General features: G+C 42.5%; 1 protein-coding gene and 1 long non-coding RNA gene across 5 annotated transcripts in view; one reads left to right on the forward strand and one right to left on the reverse strand.

The window, feature by feature from the left end:
- Window positions 1-14,098: 14,098 nt before the first annotated feature.
- On the reverse strand, window positions 14,099-15,993 carry GSC (goosecoid homeobox). The gene is made up of 3 exons (XM_015629922.3): window positions 15,261-15,993; window positions 14,803-15,062; window positions 14,099-14,424 (listed from the first exon to the last, which is right to left on the reverse strand). The coding sequence occupies exons 1-3, from the start codon at window positions 15,961-15,963 to the stop codon at window positions 14,272-14,274; spliced, it is 1,116 nt and encodes a 371-aa protein (XP_015485408.2). The 5' UTR covers window positions 15,964-15,993; the 3' UTR covers window positions 14,099-14,271.
- Window positions 15,852-18,523, forward strand: part of LOC107205505 — a 4,215-nt gene continuing 1,543 nt past the window's right edge. The window contains exons 1-4 of one of the 4 annotated variants that reach the window (XR_001521999.3): window positions 16,004-16,464; window positions 16,564-16,741; window positions 16,965-17,058; window positions 17,199-18,523. The exon at window positions 17,199-18,523 is cut by the window's right edge and continues 1,543 nt beyond it. This is a non-coding gene — a long non-coding RNA (uncharacterized LOC107205505). Of the gene's footprint in view, window positions 15,981-16,001; window positions 16,465-16,563; window positions 16,742-16,964 lie in introns of those variants that run through there. The other 3 variants (XR_001521994.3, XR_001521995.3, XR_001521993.3) reach the window with 3 other exon arrangements.

Below are 18,523 nucleotides of genomic sequence, written 5' to 3' on the forward strand. Positions count from 1 at the left end.
AAGTATAAAAAGCTCTGTTCACAAACCCGATGTTTCATTCTTTCAGCCTAGATCTGGACTGGGATTCTGAAGTCCTGGGATATGTTTGTCTCTAGAGGTCTGCTTTGGCCAGGACCAAAACTCCAGACACAGAACTGAAGTTCTGGGTTGTTGGCATCCTGCAACATACAGGGTACATAGAAAAACACAAGCAGAAACTCAGAAGGGGGAAGGTGACAACAATATTTTATCCCATCTGCATTTCCCGCAACTGACATTAAAATATGCAGTGATGTATTCTTCATGAGTAGACACATAATCATTTTGGGGTCTGATGTTCCTCCCACTGAAATACAAGAGAGAAATTATATATCATACACAGTGAAGATTTTGACATTTGATTCCTCCCACATATTTGAACAAGAGGAAGGCATTAAATGCCAAAACCAAAAATGAGCATGCAGGACCTATCCTTCAAAACTGTAATTCGTTCCAAGGCACAGCACTCCCTTTACTTTTACACTGACCTGCATCCCACACAATATAAACCCAGTGGTTGTTTTTCAATTAGCAAGACAATTTTTGCTGTTTCTAATGGAGCACAGAAGACTTATGTTCTAGCATATCTTCTACCTGTGTATGTAGGTTAAAAAGAGAAATCCATTATTTCAATTTCCTTCCAACTCTAATAATTTATTGAACTTTTTCTATAAGTCTAATTTCTCTTTTCAGATTTCCCTCACAGCCAAACTGAAATCATGTAGATGTACAGATTGAGATGTACATTACATGAAAGCAACAATTAACATGGGCCTCTACCATATCTCTAAATACATGGGCTCAAAATTGCGCATATGAGAGACTGTGTGTAATTTATGCCCTGTGTCTGTATTATGTAGGTAAAAATGTTCTTGTTTGCACTTTATAAATTTTATAAAACTAAAACATGCACACTTCTTCATTGCAGTACATTCTCAAGGAGTTCACTCTGTCAACAACACGCACAAAGTATAGCATTAGACCATAGGACCATTACCCTCACCACCAAAACAGGCTGATATTTTTGGCTAACATCTCAATTTGAAACTGCACTAATCATTTTTAAGACACTACTTTTGATGTTTTAAGGAGAAAAAAAAGGCTGCAAAGCATACCAGGAGGTTCCATGCCAAAATTAAATCTTCTCCTTCCTTAATTCTGTTGCTGCAGAAGCCTGACATTGTCTGATGTGATTTGCAGCTACTGATTGCTGCTGTGACATAAACAGACAAAAAACAACCCCAGAGCCATGGATCAGGTCCCACGGTATCTCAAAATCAGTGGATTAAGGTATTCCCATCTTAAGCTAAAAACTGCCACGGCCCTTTTGCCATTTACAGAAAAATGAAAAGTGAAACAAAAATAATGCACCCACAGTATGCTTCCACAGTGAACTTCTGTGTCTGCTAAAGCTGCCAAAAGCACTCTGAAGAGTAAGGACACAAACAGGAGCAAGAACTGATGTTCTTGTCAAGTTCAACTCCTCTGACTCCAGTGACATTCCCCTTTTTCTTCTTCAGGTTTGACATCATTTAGTGAATGCTGAAAAAGAATGCATGTCACATTTCCTTCCATTTTGCTGTCATTGCATCAGCTCTCAAAAGCTACTCAAACCTGGCATGTCAAGATTTAATCAAGAGATCTCCAGGACCTGCAGAAAGTGACAATAATCATGCAGCAGAGGAGCCCTATTGGCAGAGCTGCTCAGTTCTGGGCTGACACACATGTTCATGTGTAGCTCCTGTGACACTGCTGGAGTTCTAACGTCGTCTTGCCAAACAAACCTAACTCCATCTTAGCTCCTGAAAAACTCTCAAAACACACCTCTATTGCAAATTTTGAGTTTACAAACTGAGCATAACTGAATGCACCTGTTCCAACAGTAGTACCTTTGCCATTGAAAGAACCTTTGGAGAGAAGCAGTTGTGGTGCACCACTGACATCCACTGTCCTTGCTGAAATGTGAGCAGAATCTGGCTGAAAAGCCCACTGACTGGCACAGTGTCATGTCATGATTCAATTTAATTTAGGGGAATGAAGGAATTTTGAGTCCCACTGACCTACAGAGGTAATATTTCATATTTCAAAAAACCACTTCAGACTGACACTGTAATCTATCAACTAAGATAGCAAACTCAAGGTAACTGAACTCCAAAATATAGCTAAAATTCCTAAAGATAGCCTATGGTAGCTCAGCTGAAACATATATTTCTGTCATGTAAAAATTTTATTGGGATGACATGTTGCTGAATTGCTTGTCTCACCTAAAAAGCTAAGTTAAGGCAAATAGTGCAATCTCCCGAAAAGTACCAAAAAATATTTTTGCTTGGAATGTTTGTCTTGTAAGTTAGGATTCTGTTAAAGATCCTTCTCCACGTTCTCCAAGGAGCTTTCAAAATCCAACGAGATTCTCAAGTACAGATGTTTATGAAGGGATCACCACACCAGTGTATGTATTTATACAAACACTTTTTGACATTTGGCTTTCTCTGTCTGTTCCACATCAGAAGTTGGTGAATTTCTCCACCACAGGGATAGAACATCTCTCATGAGTAAACTGAACCTCACTGAAGTGGTTTGGGACAGAAGAAATTAAATGAGCAAGCACTGTGCCAAACATGTTCTCTTAGGCCAGATCATACCCTTCTGGAGCTCCACTATCTGAGAAGAGAGAGATGTGGATTTGGACCATTGCAAAATTTGGAAAAATATCTCAGAACATGAGTTGAGTTCTGTAACCACAACCAACATCCTTTAAGCTTGATTTTAGGAGCAACTATGGTTGATGTAACCAGAATGTCCTCTAAGAGAAGAGTGTTCTTGTCTGAAACCAGAGATTTCCATCACATGCAACATGTATGTAAATGCAACAATAAAATGCACCTATAGAAATTAATGCTTATCAGTTATCTAAGAGTAACCATTCTGAACATGCTCATTTACAGACCAGTTCTCTGAGGAGGTGAAGTTTGTCATTACTAATTCTGTTCTTTCACTTTCAACTAGATATAAGAAAAGCTCAAACAGTAGCAGATCTGACCAGAGGTATGCACACTAAATCACAAATTACTTTTTAAATTTCAAGCTCTCCTTTTCTCTTGCCAGACTGACACACAGAACAAAACTTTGTAAGCTGATTTAGTGCAAACAGGTATAGTTGGGAAAACAAACAGGAAAAATTTGAATATTTTTTTTAATTTTATTTTTTCTTTTATTTTAAAGGTCAGTAAAGCTCTACAGCAGCAAAAAGTAAATCCATGCAGGAAATCCATGACATTGCTGGAAATGCACACAGGCTAGAGGGCTGCACACCAGAAACAGACTGAAACACGTCACAGTGCTAACTTCCAACTGCACTTGTATGCTGCTGGTAATGAAAGGACAAAGCACTCCGGGTATTCCCATCTTTCCTTCCTTGGTGAAAGCTGATACAGCCAGTCTGCCTTTTGCCAGGAGATACTTGTCATGGAGAGATGAACACTTTTTTTCAAGAACACCCTTGGCTCCCACTCCTTCTTCAATCACTTTTCCCTATCTCAGGTAAATTTCTGCTGGTAGCAGAAGTAAAACATTCAATACACAGATGTGTTAAAATAAAATTCTCCCAAAAACTGTATTCTATAAATGCACAACAGTATTCTTTGTCATATTGAAATTATCCTTTTGGCCACCAGAAGACACAAATGCAAAGAATAGATTAATGATTCCACTGATATGAATCATATATACAAGATATTATGAGAGAATATGTGCTAAAAAGATGCTGCAAACCCACACCTGAGGCACCTCAGACACCCTGTGAGGGGAACACATGCAGTTCTGTCACACATTGAGCCCTAATGAGCAGCAGAATTTCAAGAATAAATTTCTTTATTGTGCTTGCTCTGTAAGATATTTAGGTCACTCCATAAAGTTAAATAGCAATAATGAGTACTGATTATTTTTACCAGCTGACCTAATCTAGGCATGTATTTATGTTTTGCTGCATAAATATGTTGTGTTTACAAATCTCATCCATAATGTTTGCAATGTTTATAACATCTCAAGATGGAATAAAATGTTAACTACATAATCTCCTTACTGTTAGGAAAATATCAGCAGTATGCTACCTAGTTTTTAATTATGAGCTACAGAGTTAGATCACAGGCTAAAATTCAAGTCACTATGAAGCTTGTTTTGGTTTAATTGCTTCCTGAGGGATTTCTCTGGCATGAGGAAGTCCCCAAATGGACTGGAGCTGATCTCCTGCTATTACTGCAAAGGACACAGCAATGGCATGAGCAGGGTCAACAAGCTGCAACATTTGGCCAAAGCCCAGCTGCTGTGTCTCCTGGATCAAGAACCTAGCTGTTCCAGAGCTTGTGTGATGGGAAGGTCACTGAGAGCCAGCCTTGTGAGATCACATCCATTTCACAGAGTTGCCCTGTAGTCAGTCCAAAGAGCTTATTCTCTTTATAACCCTTTTGCTCTTAGCCACTGTCCTTTCTGGGAAGAGAGAGGGGATGGGGAAAAGAACTGGTCAGCAATATTGGACAACACTGTTCAATCATCCCTGCAGTAAGGATCATCTTACTTAGTTAGATAAAACACGCTGTTGATTCTGGTGCAAAACCTCCACACTATTACAAGTATTAATAGATTAAACCCCATCACGCCAAACAGTTGCTTTGAGGTTGCCATAATTTTCAGCTCAGCTCAACACCTGCCATGAAGTGGTTATCCACTTACCACAGTGAAGCATTACAGCCTTTATTTTGATAGGGAGCAAGTGACAAGCCAAAACAGATTTAATCAAATTAATGAAATTACAATGTGTAATGATAGCATTTATCTTGCTGTTCGTGATTACAAGCACATTTGGTAACTATGCACTAGAAGACCTCTCAGTGGGACGCTGACAACACTGAAAGAAAAACTGTTGTCCTTGTAAATGTAAATATGGGCATACACACTAAAGAGACAGTAAAAATGTCACACCCAGATACAGATCATGAAGCTGTCAAATTCATAATTTTCTTCATTGCCAGGCTAGGGAAGGTGGTAAATCTTTCAGAACCATCCCCTCTTAAAATACTCATTGGAAACAGTTCAGAAAATAAACACTTGCAAGCTCTCACTTTGAAAAAACACATGGATTAATATGCTTCTATTGCCCCTTTACTCTTCCAATGTCTTCTACAGCCTGCACACTGTCCTTCCCCCAGAGGTGCAAAATATATGACAGAGGGCCAGCCTATCCTTTCCTTGGCATCTCACGCCTGCTCAGATGCCTTCTTGATAAGATCTTAATTGTTTTAACCTTTCTTCAGAATGGATTTTAAATAATATGTCAGGGGAAAGTGACCACTAATTTACAAACTTATCAGCCTGCTGCTGGTGAGGCAACAGTGGTTAAATCAAGTTGTGCAGCATTTCATTCTCAAGAACCTCTTTGATGTGGTATTACAAATCTATATCAATATTTTTATTTTCCAGTCCAAAACATGTCTTTATTAGGAGAGGAAAACACTTGCTTAGAAGACACTGTGATGGAGAAACAGCACATAGCACTTGGTATCTATGGATATTGTTATATGTTTCCATTTTACAGATGGAAACATCTGGCCCAGCTGAGACAGTAGGCAGAGTTTCTAACAGCAGAACTACAGATTACTCCCAAACTAATGTTCTATCTGCTAAACTGTACTACTTATTTTCAGTTTGTGCTGAAAATACTACCAATATTTTTAATTTCAGTCTCTGACCTATCTCAGTGGGGCTTCAGCCTGGGACACTATCCTCTGGGCCTCATGAGTATTTTAAACACTTCACTGTTGTTAATGGATTCTACTTTGTATCTGCCAGGTAAGGGTTCAAATCTGCTGCAACAGGTTCAGAAGGACCTCAGTCCTTGCAAATACAATCTGTAAGTCATGCATCATCAGCATAACCTTCCACAGGTTTGTTTTTTTCTGTACAAAAGACACTTCCATACCAAAGATGATTCACTTACGTGGAACTTCACCTTTTGATTGTCTCACAACCATGAGCCATAAGGAAGAATTAGGGTTTCTAAAATAGGTCAGAAGGCTTTCATGATTTACAAGTTTAAATTCTTGTCTTCACAATTTATGCTGCAACAAGAATGAAAGGACTGCCAGTAAGAGTTTGTAAAAATAAATAAACCAAAACAAAAACATATGATGGTCTACAAACAACAATAATTTTGAAGTTTTTTGTTCCAAAAATAAATCTGAAGTGCATCTCATACCAATTAAAAAGCACAAAAAACTTAACATTTCAGTTGTACAAACATAATTTTAATCAAACCTTAAATTGTTTTAATCCCCAACTGGAATCCTCAAAAGCTGTTATTGGCGATATTTGTGGGCCAATTCCTCTCAGCAAGTCACAGCCCCTGATAGATGTACTGAGTTTACATCTAGTTGACTTGGAAAAACAGGGAAATGAGGCTCTTGCCTGCTCTTCTCTCTTCTTCATACAGGGCCAGAGTCACTTGGCAATGCAGACTGGAAGAGTCCTGTTTCCAATTCACGTGATCTACTTCCAGAGGTGAAGATTAGACTATACTCCCTAGATTTGCTTTCTCCAAAAATGTTCTCAGATACTTTTCTATGACAGCTGTGTTTCTACTTTGTGATGATCCAAAAGTTATTTTAAAAAGCGAATCAATTTATTGGTATCAATAGACTGGCCTCAAAGTATGCCAAACATTATTAACATGTCCAGTGGTTTTTAAGACAACCTAGACCAGAAACTGAGAGAAGAACAGGAAAAATGTACAGAAATTCAAAAGACACAAATTAATAGACTTTTCGAGACTATTTTTAACGTCAAATTTATTGTCTTTGAAGTTTTTGTTTTAATTTTGTAGCCATCTGAGATGCATCTAGCCAATACCAAAATTTCCAGCATGCAACCAAAAAGACTACAAAGCTGAAATGGAAACTGCTTCTCCTCCTAAGACAGCTACTTCAAAGAGACTGATATTAGAAAGAATGACTCTACAGCACCTAATGTCCTAGCTCTTAGTGCTCAACATGAATTCTACTAACCTCTTAACTGTGGTGTGCCTGGTGACTGAACAGTTTTCCCACTGATCAGTCAGCCAAAGCATTAAACCGTCATAAGCAATATGGCCATAATCAGTCCCTGTTTCAGTGGTTTTTTCTGATGTCAGAATAATTTAGATGCCCGGATATCTGAAGCAGCTGTGCCAATGAATACGTGAGCAGAGAAAAACACAGCTGCTTTGCAATTCAGGAATGCTCTTCTGGGTTTCCTTAAACATCTGGTTAATCAGATGTTCCTTTAAGGCCAAGAGTGATAGGTATCAATAAACTTTTGTCTTGTCCTTATGCTGGTGGAGATAAGTTTCTGAGAGCCTAATGTTCCTAGTCAAGCCTCATTGCATGGAAAACACCTATGTCAAGGAAACACTTGCCAGCAATATTGCTGCTCATTTAAAGACTGTGTTGTATTTGTGTAATTATTTCAGTGGAGATGGCTTTTACCTTAAAAGGTATTCACTAAAATGTTTAATCCAAATGCATTGGTAAGCTTATTCCATCAACAACACTACTAACTGCTGTGACCCAAGTGACAGAAATGCATTTCTGCCATTAAAACTACACATGTACAAAGGTGGGAAGAACCACTTTAGCAGGACAAATCAGAGTAGGACAGTTAGAGAATTTAAGGAGAGAAAGCTCCCCTGGGATTACTAATGATCCCTTCCTGCGTGGTTCTGTCCCTTTTGACCAGGGGTTAATACCCTCTCTTCACTGATCACCTTGCAAAGTAACCACATCCATTGATGTCAGTGGGAAATATTATCAGCTCTAGAAAAAAGTTTCTCATTAATTCACAAAGGCTTTGGGTCAGACTTCCACATCATCCTTTCAGACAGGCTGAAGGAGTCTCAGGTAAGTTTCCCTGTGAAGAGCTGTCTCTATACCATTAGGGCAAATTGAAAGAAAAACACAGTATGTTCAAAAAATGTGTATGATAAACACAGTATAAAACTGATGAAAAAGTAATATTAAACAAATAAAACCTAATAACTTATGTAAATGAAGCCTGAGACTTTTTTATATAATGACAGGAAGCTCCAAATAAAGGGTGTTGGGTTCATGCCCAACTAAATCATTACAGTTTCCACAGAAAATATCAGCCTCCTTGAGGTTCTTAGGTTAGGGAGATTTATAGTGATAACAATAGCAGTAGTTTATTTGAGACAGTTAATCAAAATTCTAGCACTTATAAGCCCTCGGTGAACACTACAGATTTAAGAAGTTGAACACTAAATATTCAAAAGTAAGCTTGCAATCTACACAAGTACAGTAAATTTCAGTTATGTGTTTCATTATACTGGTGCCTTATTGCTTTTAAGGGGTTTACAACTTGGCTGTAATTATCCACTGTGGGGTAAAATTTGGCATAAAATGAACTCTTTTCCATTTCTATTTCCAAAGAAAGTTACTTGCTCTCTGCTGGCACTGCATTCCTTGCACATGCAACACTCGGCAAGAGTTTTTGGGTGTGCAAACAAAGTAGGTTAGGTCTCTGATTTTTGTGGCTTTTAAAAATACGTCTTTCATGCACCCAAACCATATTGTCCCTTTATTCAACCATCTTCCATTAATTTAGCCTTCAATTTGGGTTCATGGACATTACAAAAATACATGTAATTTGTTTATGAACCAGGTGAAATTACATATAAAATTACATCAACCATGAAGACCTTATTTTCACCAGAAAAGTCAAATTTCCAGCAGGATAACAGGAAAACATGGTGATGGCATTAAAATCCACCAGAGAAAAAATGTCATCACTTCTGCTTCCCCACACCATGCCAAAGACTTCTTGTGTGTCCCCCTGAGAGAGAGGCACCTCAGCACCTCCAACAGCAAAATGGAGCAACAGTAGTTTCCCACTTCAGGATCACTCTGAAAATTCACAGCTAAGCTCTTTGACAGTTTGCCAGAATCCCCAAAAAAGGAAATAAACACAGTTATGCTCAGGTTCTACACTAGTAACACCTTTGAGCCAAGAGGGATGCCAGCTGCAGATGTTCTCCTTGTGCTCAGCAGCTCGTTCCAGTGCTGTGGTTTGCAGCTCAGTCTGTGATGCTTCCCTACAAACCAAATCGCTGAACTGACACCATCAGAATCTGGATCGCCATTCCTTGGCCTTTTTTGTTTCCAGAAAAAGAACATACTGAGTCTGCCATGTCCAGAGCTGTACCCACCCTGGAGAGCAAGGGGAGAAAAAACTCTGCAGGCAGCCTGTTGAGTAAGGAGGCTACAGTTCACCAAAATTGTCCCTTTTGCTTCATGGTATAATGAAGGTGAAAAACCCAACACACACTGCAAAGACAGTACTCTGCAGTCACTGCATAGCAAGCATTTAATAAATTCCCTCAGAAAGGCTGATACTACTACTACTACTACTACTACTACTTATTATTATTATTATTATTATTATTATTATTTACTTATATACACAAATAAAGGCAAACTCTGGTGGGATTTCAATGCTTGGAGTTTTGGGGCAAGACCCTTTTCCTGGATATAATGCAAAGGAATGATTATAACATCGAGGCTTGCATGTGTTCGATGTGTTTGGAGGTTTAAACTCCAAATCTTCAGGATAAGCCTGCAAGGAATAGAAAAAAAATGCAAACACCAGTATTAGACATCATTTAGAAGACAGAGGAGAAGTGACTTGCAGCATTCAACTGTAGGTAATTCTATGCTTTAACAAGTTTCCTGGCTTTTCTCTTACTCTATTATTGTTTTATTCAGCTGTGCCTTAAGTCTTGCCTTATGTCTTAAGGGATACGGTCTCTGTAGAGATCTACTCTTTCCTGAAGACAAAAGCATAAGAAGAATGTTAAATTCTAATTCTCCAGATTTGGGTTTCTGTATCTGAATTCTCCAGATACAGGCTTCTGTATTTAAAGTTGTCAGATAGTTTACAGAGATATGCACTTTAAAGTTGCATTAATTTCTTAAAATCCAACACCTTGCAGCCATAATTGTTACCTTTGTGTAAGAGACTCCAATCAAATTCTGGGTAAGTGGCAACTCCAGAAAAACAGGGTAATTTGACTAAGCTTCTCTGTCTAGGTTGAATCCAGGCTCACCAGGTCTCTGAAGTAGAAAAGCATAAATGGAGTAAAACCCAAGGGGGGTAAAATATAAAACAAAAACTCTTTTAAATTTTTGTTCCTTTATGCTCCACAGTGTTTAATCCCAGAGAACCAATAAATGCAGATGGAGCACAAAAAATATGAACTCACCTTAATGTTGCATTTTTTTATAACTTTCACTTATCCAAATGTTTGCTTCACAAGTCACGTGCAAGAAAGAGTTTGCATGGTTTATATTCCCAGGATTCCATTATAGTAAAGCTCAAAAACAGTTCACTCAAGTATTAGTAAAACTGAAAGGTAAAAAAAAGTCGAGATTCTCAGCTGATAATAAATTACTTCACATCAAACAAAAAAAAATCTGACCTCTGCTTTCCAGCATTACTCTTAGAAACAAAAACTACAGAAATAAATATGGTAAATAGAGTATTAACAGAAATACAAATTTCTGCTATCTAAATGCAGATGCCACAATGAAGATAGCACATCAGATTACTACGTCTGCCTCTATCCAGAAAAAACTTCTGCACTGGACTCTTACTACACCCTGCTCTCCCTACCTTTCCCTTGCAATAGAATTTTGTAACTTCAGCCAGCTTGGTGTCAGGGAGATTTATTTGGCGTATGCTCCTTTTGTATAATTATTTAGTTATTACTCCTATAATGCATAGCATTATCTGGACTAAGTCTGCACACAGTGGTGAACCTCCAAAGTAGCTTATAATCCCCCACTCAACCTAACTCCCATGTGAGATCTGAAGGGAATATTATATATTCTACAGACAGAAATCTAGAAAGAAAGAAGTCCAGCATTTCACTGAGAATCAGTAAGACAGCAAGAAGCTGAATTCAAGTTGTAAAACCCAGACTGTACCTCAGTACCATGAACAATACAACACATTTCAGTCCCATCCTACCTTCTGAGAATGTGTTTGCCCAAGAGACAAGGTTGTAAGATACAGACAAAACCAATTAAATACATTTTCTAAAAATTTTCTTTTGGTCTCCTTTTTAGGCAAGTGTTAACAAACAGAACCACAACTCTTTCAAAGCCCCTTTGTTAGAACTGAACCTGCTGGAACATAGCACATGTTCGGGTCCCTTGCTTTGACTTATTCCTCCTGCATGAACAGAAAGAGAAAATAATGAAAGCTGCTACGTGGAATTTGCATTTTAGCATGTAGGAATTCTCCTGAAATAAAAATCCAGACAGACATCTAGAGATGGAATATGCCAACAAAACAGCACGAGTGAATGAGAGATCTTATTAATACAATCCCCCTCATGTCTTCAGTAATTTAGTTTTCAACTTTCTTGATCCTTTTCATGCAGCCTTCTCACTGCTTTTTCACTATCAGACTTCCATACTGCACAGAATCTCATTTTGTAGGCTAAACAGGGAGAAAGAAACCTTTAGGTTTTCAACAGACACCAGTGAGAAAAAGAATGAGACAGCTACTCCTATTAATGGCACAGACACCATTTTTAGTAAGTAAGGTTAAGCTTTTGGGTCAAGATTAAAATTCCTTTCCAATTTGACTTTAAAGTCATATTATGAACTTCAATAGATCTACACTTACATGTAGTAATAACAATAGATACCTGTGACTGATCAAGCTTATGGTAATAAAGAGTTTATAGAAAACTCAGAAATTAACACAGACAAAGGTACAATGTGATTTTAAATAAATCAGAGGTGATTTCACCTCAATTCCACAGATAGAAACTGCAGTTTGGACTACGAAGTTTTGATTCTTACATCACATCCCATGCTTCCACAGAACAAACAGTTCTCCATAAATTCATAAACTGGCAAGTTCAGTGACCTGGAGCTTCCATGGTTCTCAACTGGAACCATTGCTCCCATTGGAAAAGTCTAAGTATCTTTAAATATATGTACTGCAACTTTCAGTTACTCCTCTTGGTAATCAAAAATACTTTTAAATCTCATTTCTTAAAAACCCAGATGCAGTTAAACTCCCACATTCAACTATGCAAGCTAATATCTTTAATAGTGACTTCCAAAATTACCACCCACACAGAAAAAATGCAAAACAAACCAAAATTTTTCTAAGCTCCTATTGTGGCAGTAGAGATATTTACACATGGAAATAATGCAAATATATAAGCATTTGTAAAGTCTTGGGCAATATTATCCTTAGACCTGACTTTTATTTGAAGTATGTACTTTAAAACCTAACAATGACTAAATACAGACATGATGACATAAAAAATTCACTCAGTGAGACTTCCTGCATATAACATAACAAAACACTTTTTTTAAAATCTTATTTTCAGTAATTTGAAAACTAATTTTTAGTGCTGTTGTATTGTAACAATATAGTTTACAGAGGTCAAATATGCATCCATAGAAATAGGGTAGAATCCCCAAAATACAATAACTCCATATAATCAAAACATTATATATATCCAAGAAGAAGAATCCATTTGCTTTTACCCTTCCTCCTCTGCTGCACTGAGGAACAAGAGGCTAAATTTTCTCTTCAAGAGAGCAGTAGCTGTGAAACTCTTAGCCCCCTAAAGGACTGGCTCAGACAAAACCACACTGAATTGCTTCCACGGCAGCTGTTCCTACATCTTGATGTGGTGAGAGATCGCTCAGAAAAAGATACCAAATCTAGGTGGAAACACTAAAATTGAAAAGTTATCTGAGCAGACAGGTACAGAGACTCTATCACACTAACACCTGCAGTATGCACCGTGTTACAACACCCATAAAAAACTGGATATATCACAAAAAGTAGGAAAAAGCACAGGGGCAAGCAACACAGCACCTTTCTGGTGTCACTGGAAGTAATGGTGAGCACATTTGAAGAAACAATTTGTCTAAACTAGGCGAGATTAAAAGATCCAGGTGATATTTGCCATAACTAAGAAAAATCAGCTCCCTACCACTTAACCTTGAATGAAAGGCACAGCATGAAGTTTTTGGGCCAGAGATCATCTGAACTGGCTTTACACTTTCAGGTTATTTGTTTTAACTTTACGAGCAGTCTTTTAGGCGAGGAGCCAGAAGGGTCTTCCTAAACGCAGCACCATGGGGAAACTGCCGTGGTTCCTCTCTGAAAAGAGCTGGAGAGCTCTGAGCAGCGAAAAAAGCAAAAGGAAAACGAACGTGTATTTTAAAGGGGGAACAGACGACTCTACTACGAGGCCCTCGTAGAGGGAAGAGTAAAACGAGACCAGGCTGTCACTGCTTTCGTAATTGCAAAAGTGCTGCCTCAAAGGGGAGAAAACTTCCATTAGCATCTTCCTCTGAAACACCCGAAAAAAGCAGCACCTAAGGGCTCGTGCTCCCCTTACGTGTAATTCATCTGATTATGTCTAAAATTGATTAACAACAACTTTAAACACCGCCGAAGAGAGATGGCTTTTCTAAACGACGGTGAAAGACAAACGCTCTGGGAAGTCAGCAAGGCACAGCCGCAGGGAGATAGGAGAAAGCCCAGGGGGACGGGACAGAGTGACAAGTGTGGGGCCGGGTTTGCTTCGCCTGCTGGTGTTTCCCAAGGGCACGGGGGCCGGGCCGGGGCAGCCGCAGCGCTCCCGGGCGGGAGAAGCGCTGGGACCGGGGCCGGGCGAACGGGCCCGGAGCGCCGCGGGAACCCGCCGGGAGCGCCGGGCTTAGCCCCCGGCCGCCTCGGGCTCCTACTGGGCCGCCCCCGTCGGGATGGGCCTGGCCGGGCCTCAGCCGCTTCCCTGAGGGTGTAAGATCTAGAATGGCTCCCCCGGCTGCGGGGCCCGCCTGGCAGCGCAGTCCTCCGCCGGCTTTCACTGCGATACCGCAGCGCTGAGCGCGGAACCGCCCCGGCACGGCCGGCTCTGCGCCCCGGGGAGCTGGGCACCATCGCTCCCTGCTCCCTGCTCCCTTCTCCCTCTCGCAGAGTGAACAAACGCGCCGCCGTCTACCTGTGCAACACCTCCGCAACACATTTTATTTACATGGAATTAGCTCGGGGCATTGTACATTATATACAGATATTTTCCCCCTCCAACAAGGCAGATCTTGTGCAAGATTAGTAGCATCCTCTGGAGCGTATCCGACAGTCCACGGGAAATGTCCCCCCCACTTAGAATTATCAGCTGTCAGAGTCCAAGTCACTTTTCCCCTCCTCTTGTCTCTTCTCCGGTGACGTTTTAGACGCTTTATTCCACTTTTGTGCGTTTTCTGACTCCTCCGAAGACGATCGCTTTTGCCTCCTCCACTTCGCCCGGCGGTTCTTGAACCAAACCTATTACGTTAAGAAATTATATTATTAGAGGGGGGAAAAAATAAAAATAAAAGTATACAAGCCCGCAGTTGACCCGAGCCCCGCAGGAGCGCTGCCGGGGCCGGTGTGCGGCGGAGAGAGAGGCGGGGGAAGCAAGCGCTCGGTGGGACCGGCCGGGTGCCTTCAGGAGGCACAGCCGCCAGCCGACAATCGCTCACAGCCCTGTGCCCCAAGGAAGGGCACTCGGAAATAATAAAAAACTTTCCCTCTGGCCCCGCAAAGCGGTCGTTCTTCCTCCGCTGGCAGAGCCGGGCTGGAGCCGCACCGCGATACATCCGCTTCGAGCGCGTTTGAGTGCCAGTGGGAGAGGGCTGAAGAAGGAAAAAGAAAGCAAAGTACCTCCACTTTTTCCTCTCTTAAGTGCACCCTTCTGGCCAGCTGTTCCCTGGTGCCCACGTCTGGGTATTTCGTTTCCTGGAAGAGGTTTTCCAGCGCTTCCAGCTGCTCGTCAGTGAAGATAGTCCGGTGCCGTCTTTTTCTCCTGCAGTGCAGCTGGTTCAGTAACTGCAGCTCCGTCCGGGACAAAGTGCCCACGTTCATGTAGGGCAACATCTGATGGGGAACAGGGGACATCAGGACTGACCCACTGCCCTCGTAACCTACGGACAGACAGACGAGTCGACGATAGGCTTTGCATGAGATCGCTGCTCCCCCCACCCCCGTCCCGTCCCGAAAAAGGCGCCCCCGGCTCCCAGCCGCTCTCCTGCGGGCCGCCAGCTCCCCGCCACCCGCTCCGGCCCCGCGGCTCCGGGAACAAAGGGGGCCCGTCCGCCCGGTCCCACGCGGGGCAGCCTTACCTGCGGGGGGAACGCAGGAGCACTGCTGGGCGCCCAGGGGCGGCACGGCCCCGCAGCACGAAGGGCCCACGGGGGACGCCGGCACATGCAGCTGGCCGTAGTAGTAGTTGTTGTAGCTGAGCCGGGATCCAGTGACGGCCGGCGGCAGTGCGGAGGCGGGAGCCACCGCCCGGGAGTAAAATCCGCCGTAGTCGGAGGCGCTGCCGTAGAGCGAGTCCCCGTGGAGGCTGGGGAAGACGACGGGCGCGGCGCTCGGGGGCAGCAGCACCGAGTCCTTGCAGCGAGGTCTGGCCGCCAGGATATTGTCGATGCTGAACATGTTCACAGGCATGCCCCAAACCGTGCGGGGCAGGGCGGCGAGGACCGGCCGGGGGAGGGAGGGAGGAGGGCGGGAGGGAGGGTAGGTGGTGGCTGGGGAGGGGGGGGTGGGAAGAGGCTGGAAGGACACGAAATCGAAACTTTTCGGATAAATTTTAAAAAGGAATCGGAGCGAAAAGAACAGCGCCTTTTCCGAGGGCAGCTTGCGGGCAGAGTGTGCGTGTGTGTCTGTGCGCGCGTGTGCGGTGTGTGTGCGTGTGCGCAGGATCCACCCCTGGAACTTTCCCCCCTCAACTCTCCCCTGTTTACTGATCTCAGCCCAGAGGGCTGCTCGGAGTATAATCCATCTGAACCTCTTCCCTTTTTTATACCCAGGCGACGTCATCCTGGATTTAGTTCCTGGTAATATGCAGATGACAAACAAAACCAGATTTGATTTTTTTTTTCTCCCCTTTTTTGGTGGAGGAGAGGTGGGGGTTACACAAAGGAGTGAAAGCAGCCCGAGTCTGTGTATTGAGAATTAATGAAATTAACGTAATCCTTTCCATTAGTGGGCTTTTTAGAAAGGCCCCAGATTTAGGCTTGATCTCTGCTGCACCGGCTAATTGCCCAGGTTAATCTTATTAATGCCATTGTGTAGAAGTGGTTAGCAGCTCCTAGTCTTGTCTATTATGCGCCTACTTCGGTCGTGTTAGTTCACATTAGTGGGTGCGATTTCCTCTGTCTAAAGCTCAGATTCATTATTTATGCTTCGAACTGGTTAAGAAGCACTTTTTAAAAAAATAAACTGCCACATAACCATGCAACGCCCCCCCACTCCAAGTGTTTCTGTAGCAGGATTTCCATCTCGCGTCCCCGGCTCGGTGGACTGAAAGGGCATTGAGGAGTATGTGTTTCTCTGATTTAAGGTTTATGCAGTGAAGCAACAACGTCTTCACTAAGTAACTGAACTATTTTATTTATTTTTTTTATTTTATTTTTCTAGGTCACCTGGCGGAACGTGGATACGTGAATGTTGTAAACTTCTCTCTCAGCTTTTCTTTTTTTTTTTTTTTCTTTTTTTCTCTTTTTAACAGATTCAGACAGGTATCAATTTTTATTTTTAAAACAAGCCAAGAGATGCAAATGTTAAAGACCAGTGTCATCTCAAATCCCCGGCTGTGGTAGGTATTCCGATTTGCTTCTGATCTATCGTGGTACCTATTTCTTTTCTTTTTAATTTTTAATTATCTTGCTTAGAAAACAAAGCCCGTAAAGTTGCAACGGCACAGAGAACTTTATATTTTGCATGTTCCGTGAATTTTTAAATGGAGAAATTTTAAATCCCTAAAACTCTTCCTATTGAGAGGTTTGGCTCTCCTGGTAGCTGGCTCTTGTGATTTGCAGAATACTTCGTCTGTCACGACTGTCCCTGGGAATCCACAGGAGGTGAACTGAATAAGATTAGACTATTTACCCCATCAACTCTCCATCAAAGAAGGTAGGAAATTGTACGCATGAAATGAAAACAAGCCATTAGAGTCCGTTTACGAGGAACACATTATTTTTCCTCAACAAAGAATATCCTCGTTAGCGCTTACTCGCGCTTTATCTTTATCCTTCCTTTCCTCTATATTCCAGGATTTAAAATCGCACCTGAGAATGATCTGAAACCTATTCATAGCGAAAGACTCGTATAAAGGTTAAAGAAAAAGAATGCCAAAACTAAATTATCGCTTTATTGGTACATCGCAGTGTGATTAATTAGCAGCATCGGTTTTTACTTCAATTTATCTGCCTAACCATTTCTTTACACCTTTGGCAATTAGACCTGTACTTCGTGCAAGTTCTTCAAATTTTATGGAAAGTGAAACTATTTGAGAGAGGGTTCGGAGGGGTTTTTGTTAGATTTGTATTATTTTTTTTCTGTTGATGTTTTGAGAGTTTTCTTTGGTTTTTGTTTGTTTGTGGGTGGGCTTGGAGAAGGAGTTTCGGCTTGTTGGGATTTTTTGGTCAGTAATTCCCTGAGTGCAGCCGGTCACGCCGCATGCAGAGCAGCGACTGCCTAATGCCACCATCGGGATGCTCGTTCACGTCCTCAGCGGCTCTGCAGCAATGCGGGGCAGCATCCTTCCCTCCGGCGGCCTGTGCACCCCCGGCGGGGAGCGGGGCTCCGGGCGAGCCGGGCTCGGGGTTCCCGGGAGAGCCAGGCCTCGGGGGAGGCAGGCACGGGGGCACGGCTGGCTCCGGCTCCGGCCCGGACACGAACAGCCCGGGGGGCTCGGGACGGGCGCTGAGCGGCGGGGACAGCGCTCAGCCCGGGACTGCCCCCCTCGGGAACGAAACGGGTGAGCCCGCGGAGCCCCCTCCTGCGGGGGCTCGCAGGTGGGGACACGCTCGGCGGGGACACCCGGGGCCGACTTCTCGAGGGTTTAGCATCACTTGCGCCAGGGGCTCATCTCCGCTCCTGGCCGGCTTCTGCCAGGTGGGAGCAGCACCGCGGGACACGGGCGGGCACCGGAGGAGCCGCGGGGCCGGCGGAGCACACACAGCTCCGGCCGTGCCGGCGCTCGGCTTCCCAAAGAGCTTCTTGCTCCCCTGACGGATGATCCACCATGCCACAGCGCTTACCTTTATTCCTAATTTAGAAATGATATTTTCCAAATAACTTGTTTCCCCAGTGGGGAAGGTTTGTCTTGTTTTGTTTTGTTTTAGCCTGAGTCGTTTTGCAGTGAAACCCCCGGTTTTGATACCCGCTTCGCAAAACTGCTCGCGGAGTTTCTCATTTCCCATGCTCTCTTCGCTAACCTGGCAAACGGAAAATTGTGTTAAACAAACAATCAGTTGTCACACAATGTCGGGGTGAAATTGTAATAACAAATGAAACACAAGCAAATTGTGCTGCATAGTGTTGCTAAGCAATTGTTTGTTACGGGAGGGTGGTCACAGCATGGGTTGAAAGAGGG

The sequence above is a fragment of the Parus major genome, chromosome 5 (genome assembly GCF_001522545.3).
Source record: "Parus major isolate Abel chromosome 5, Parus_major1.1, whole genome shotgun sequence".
Classification (NCBI taxonomy): domain Eukaryota; kingdom Metazoa; phylum Chordata; class Aves; order Passeriformes; family Paridae; genus Parus; species Parus major.

Coding starts and splice junctions, on each gene's coding strand:
- GSC (XM_015629922.3), bottom strand. CDS start 15,963: ATGACGTCGCCTGGGTATAAAAAAGGGAAGAGGTTCAGATGGATTATA. Junction 15,063..15,260: donor CTCCTGCGTTCCCCCCGCAG/GTAAGGCTGCCC, acceptor GTCTGTCCGTAG/GTTACGAGGGCAGTGGGTCA. Junction 14,425..14,802: donor TAAGAGAGGAAAAAGTGGAG/GTACTTTGCTTT, acceptor TTAACGTAATAG/GTTTGGTTCAAGAACCGCCG.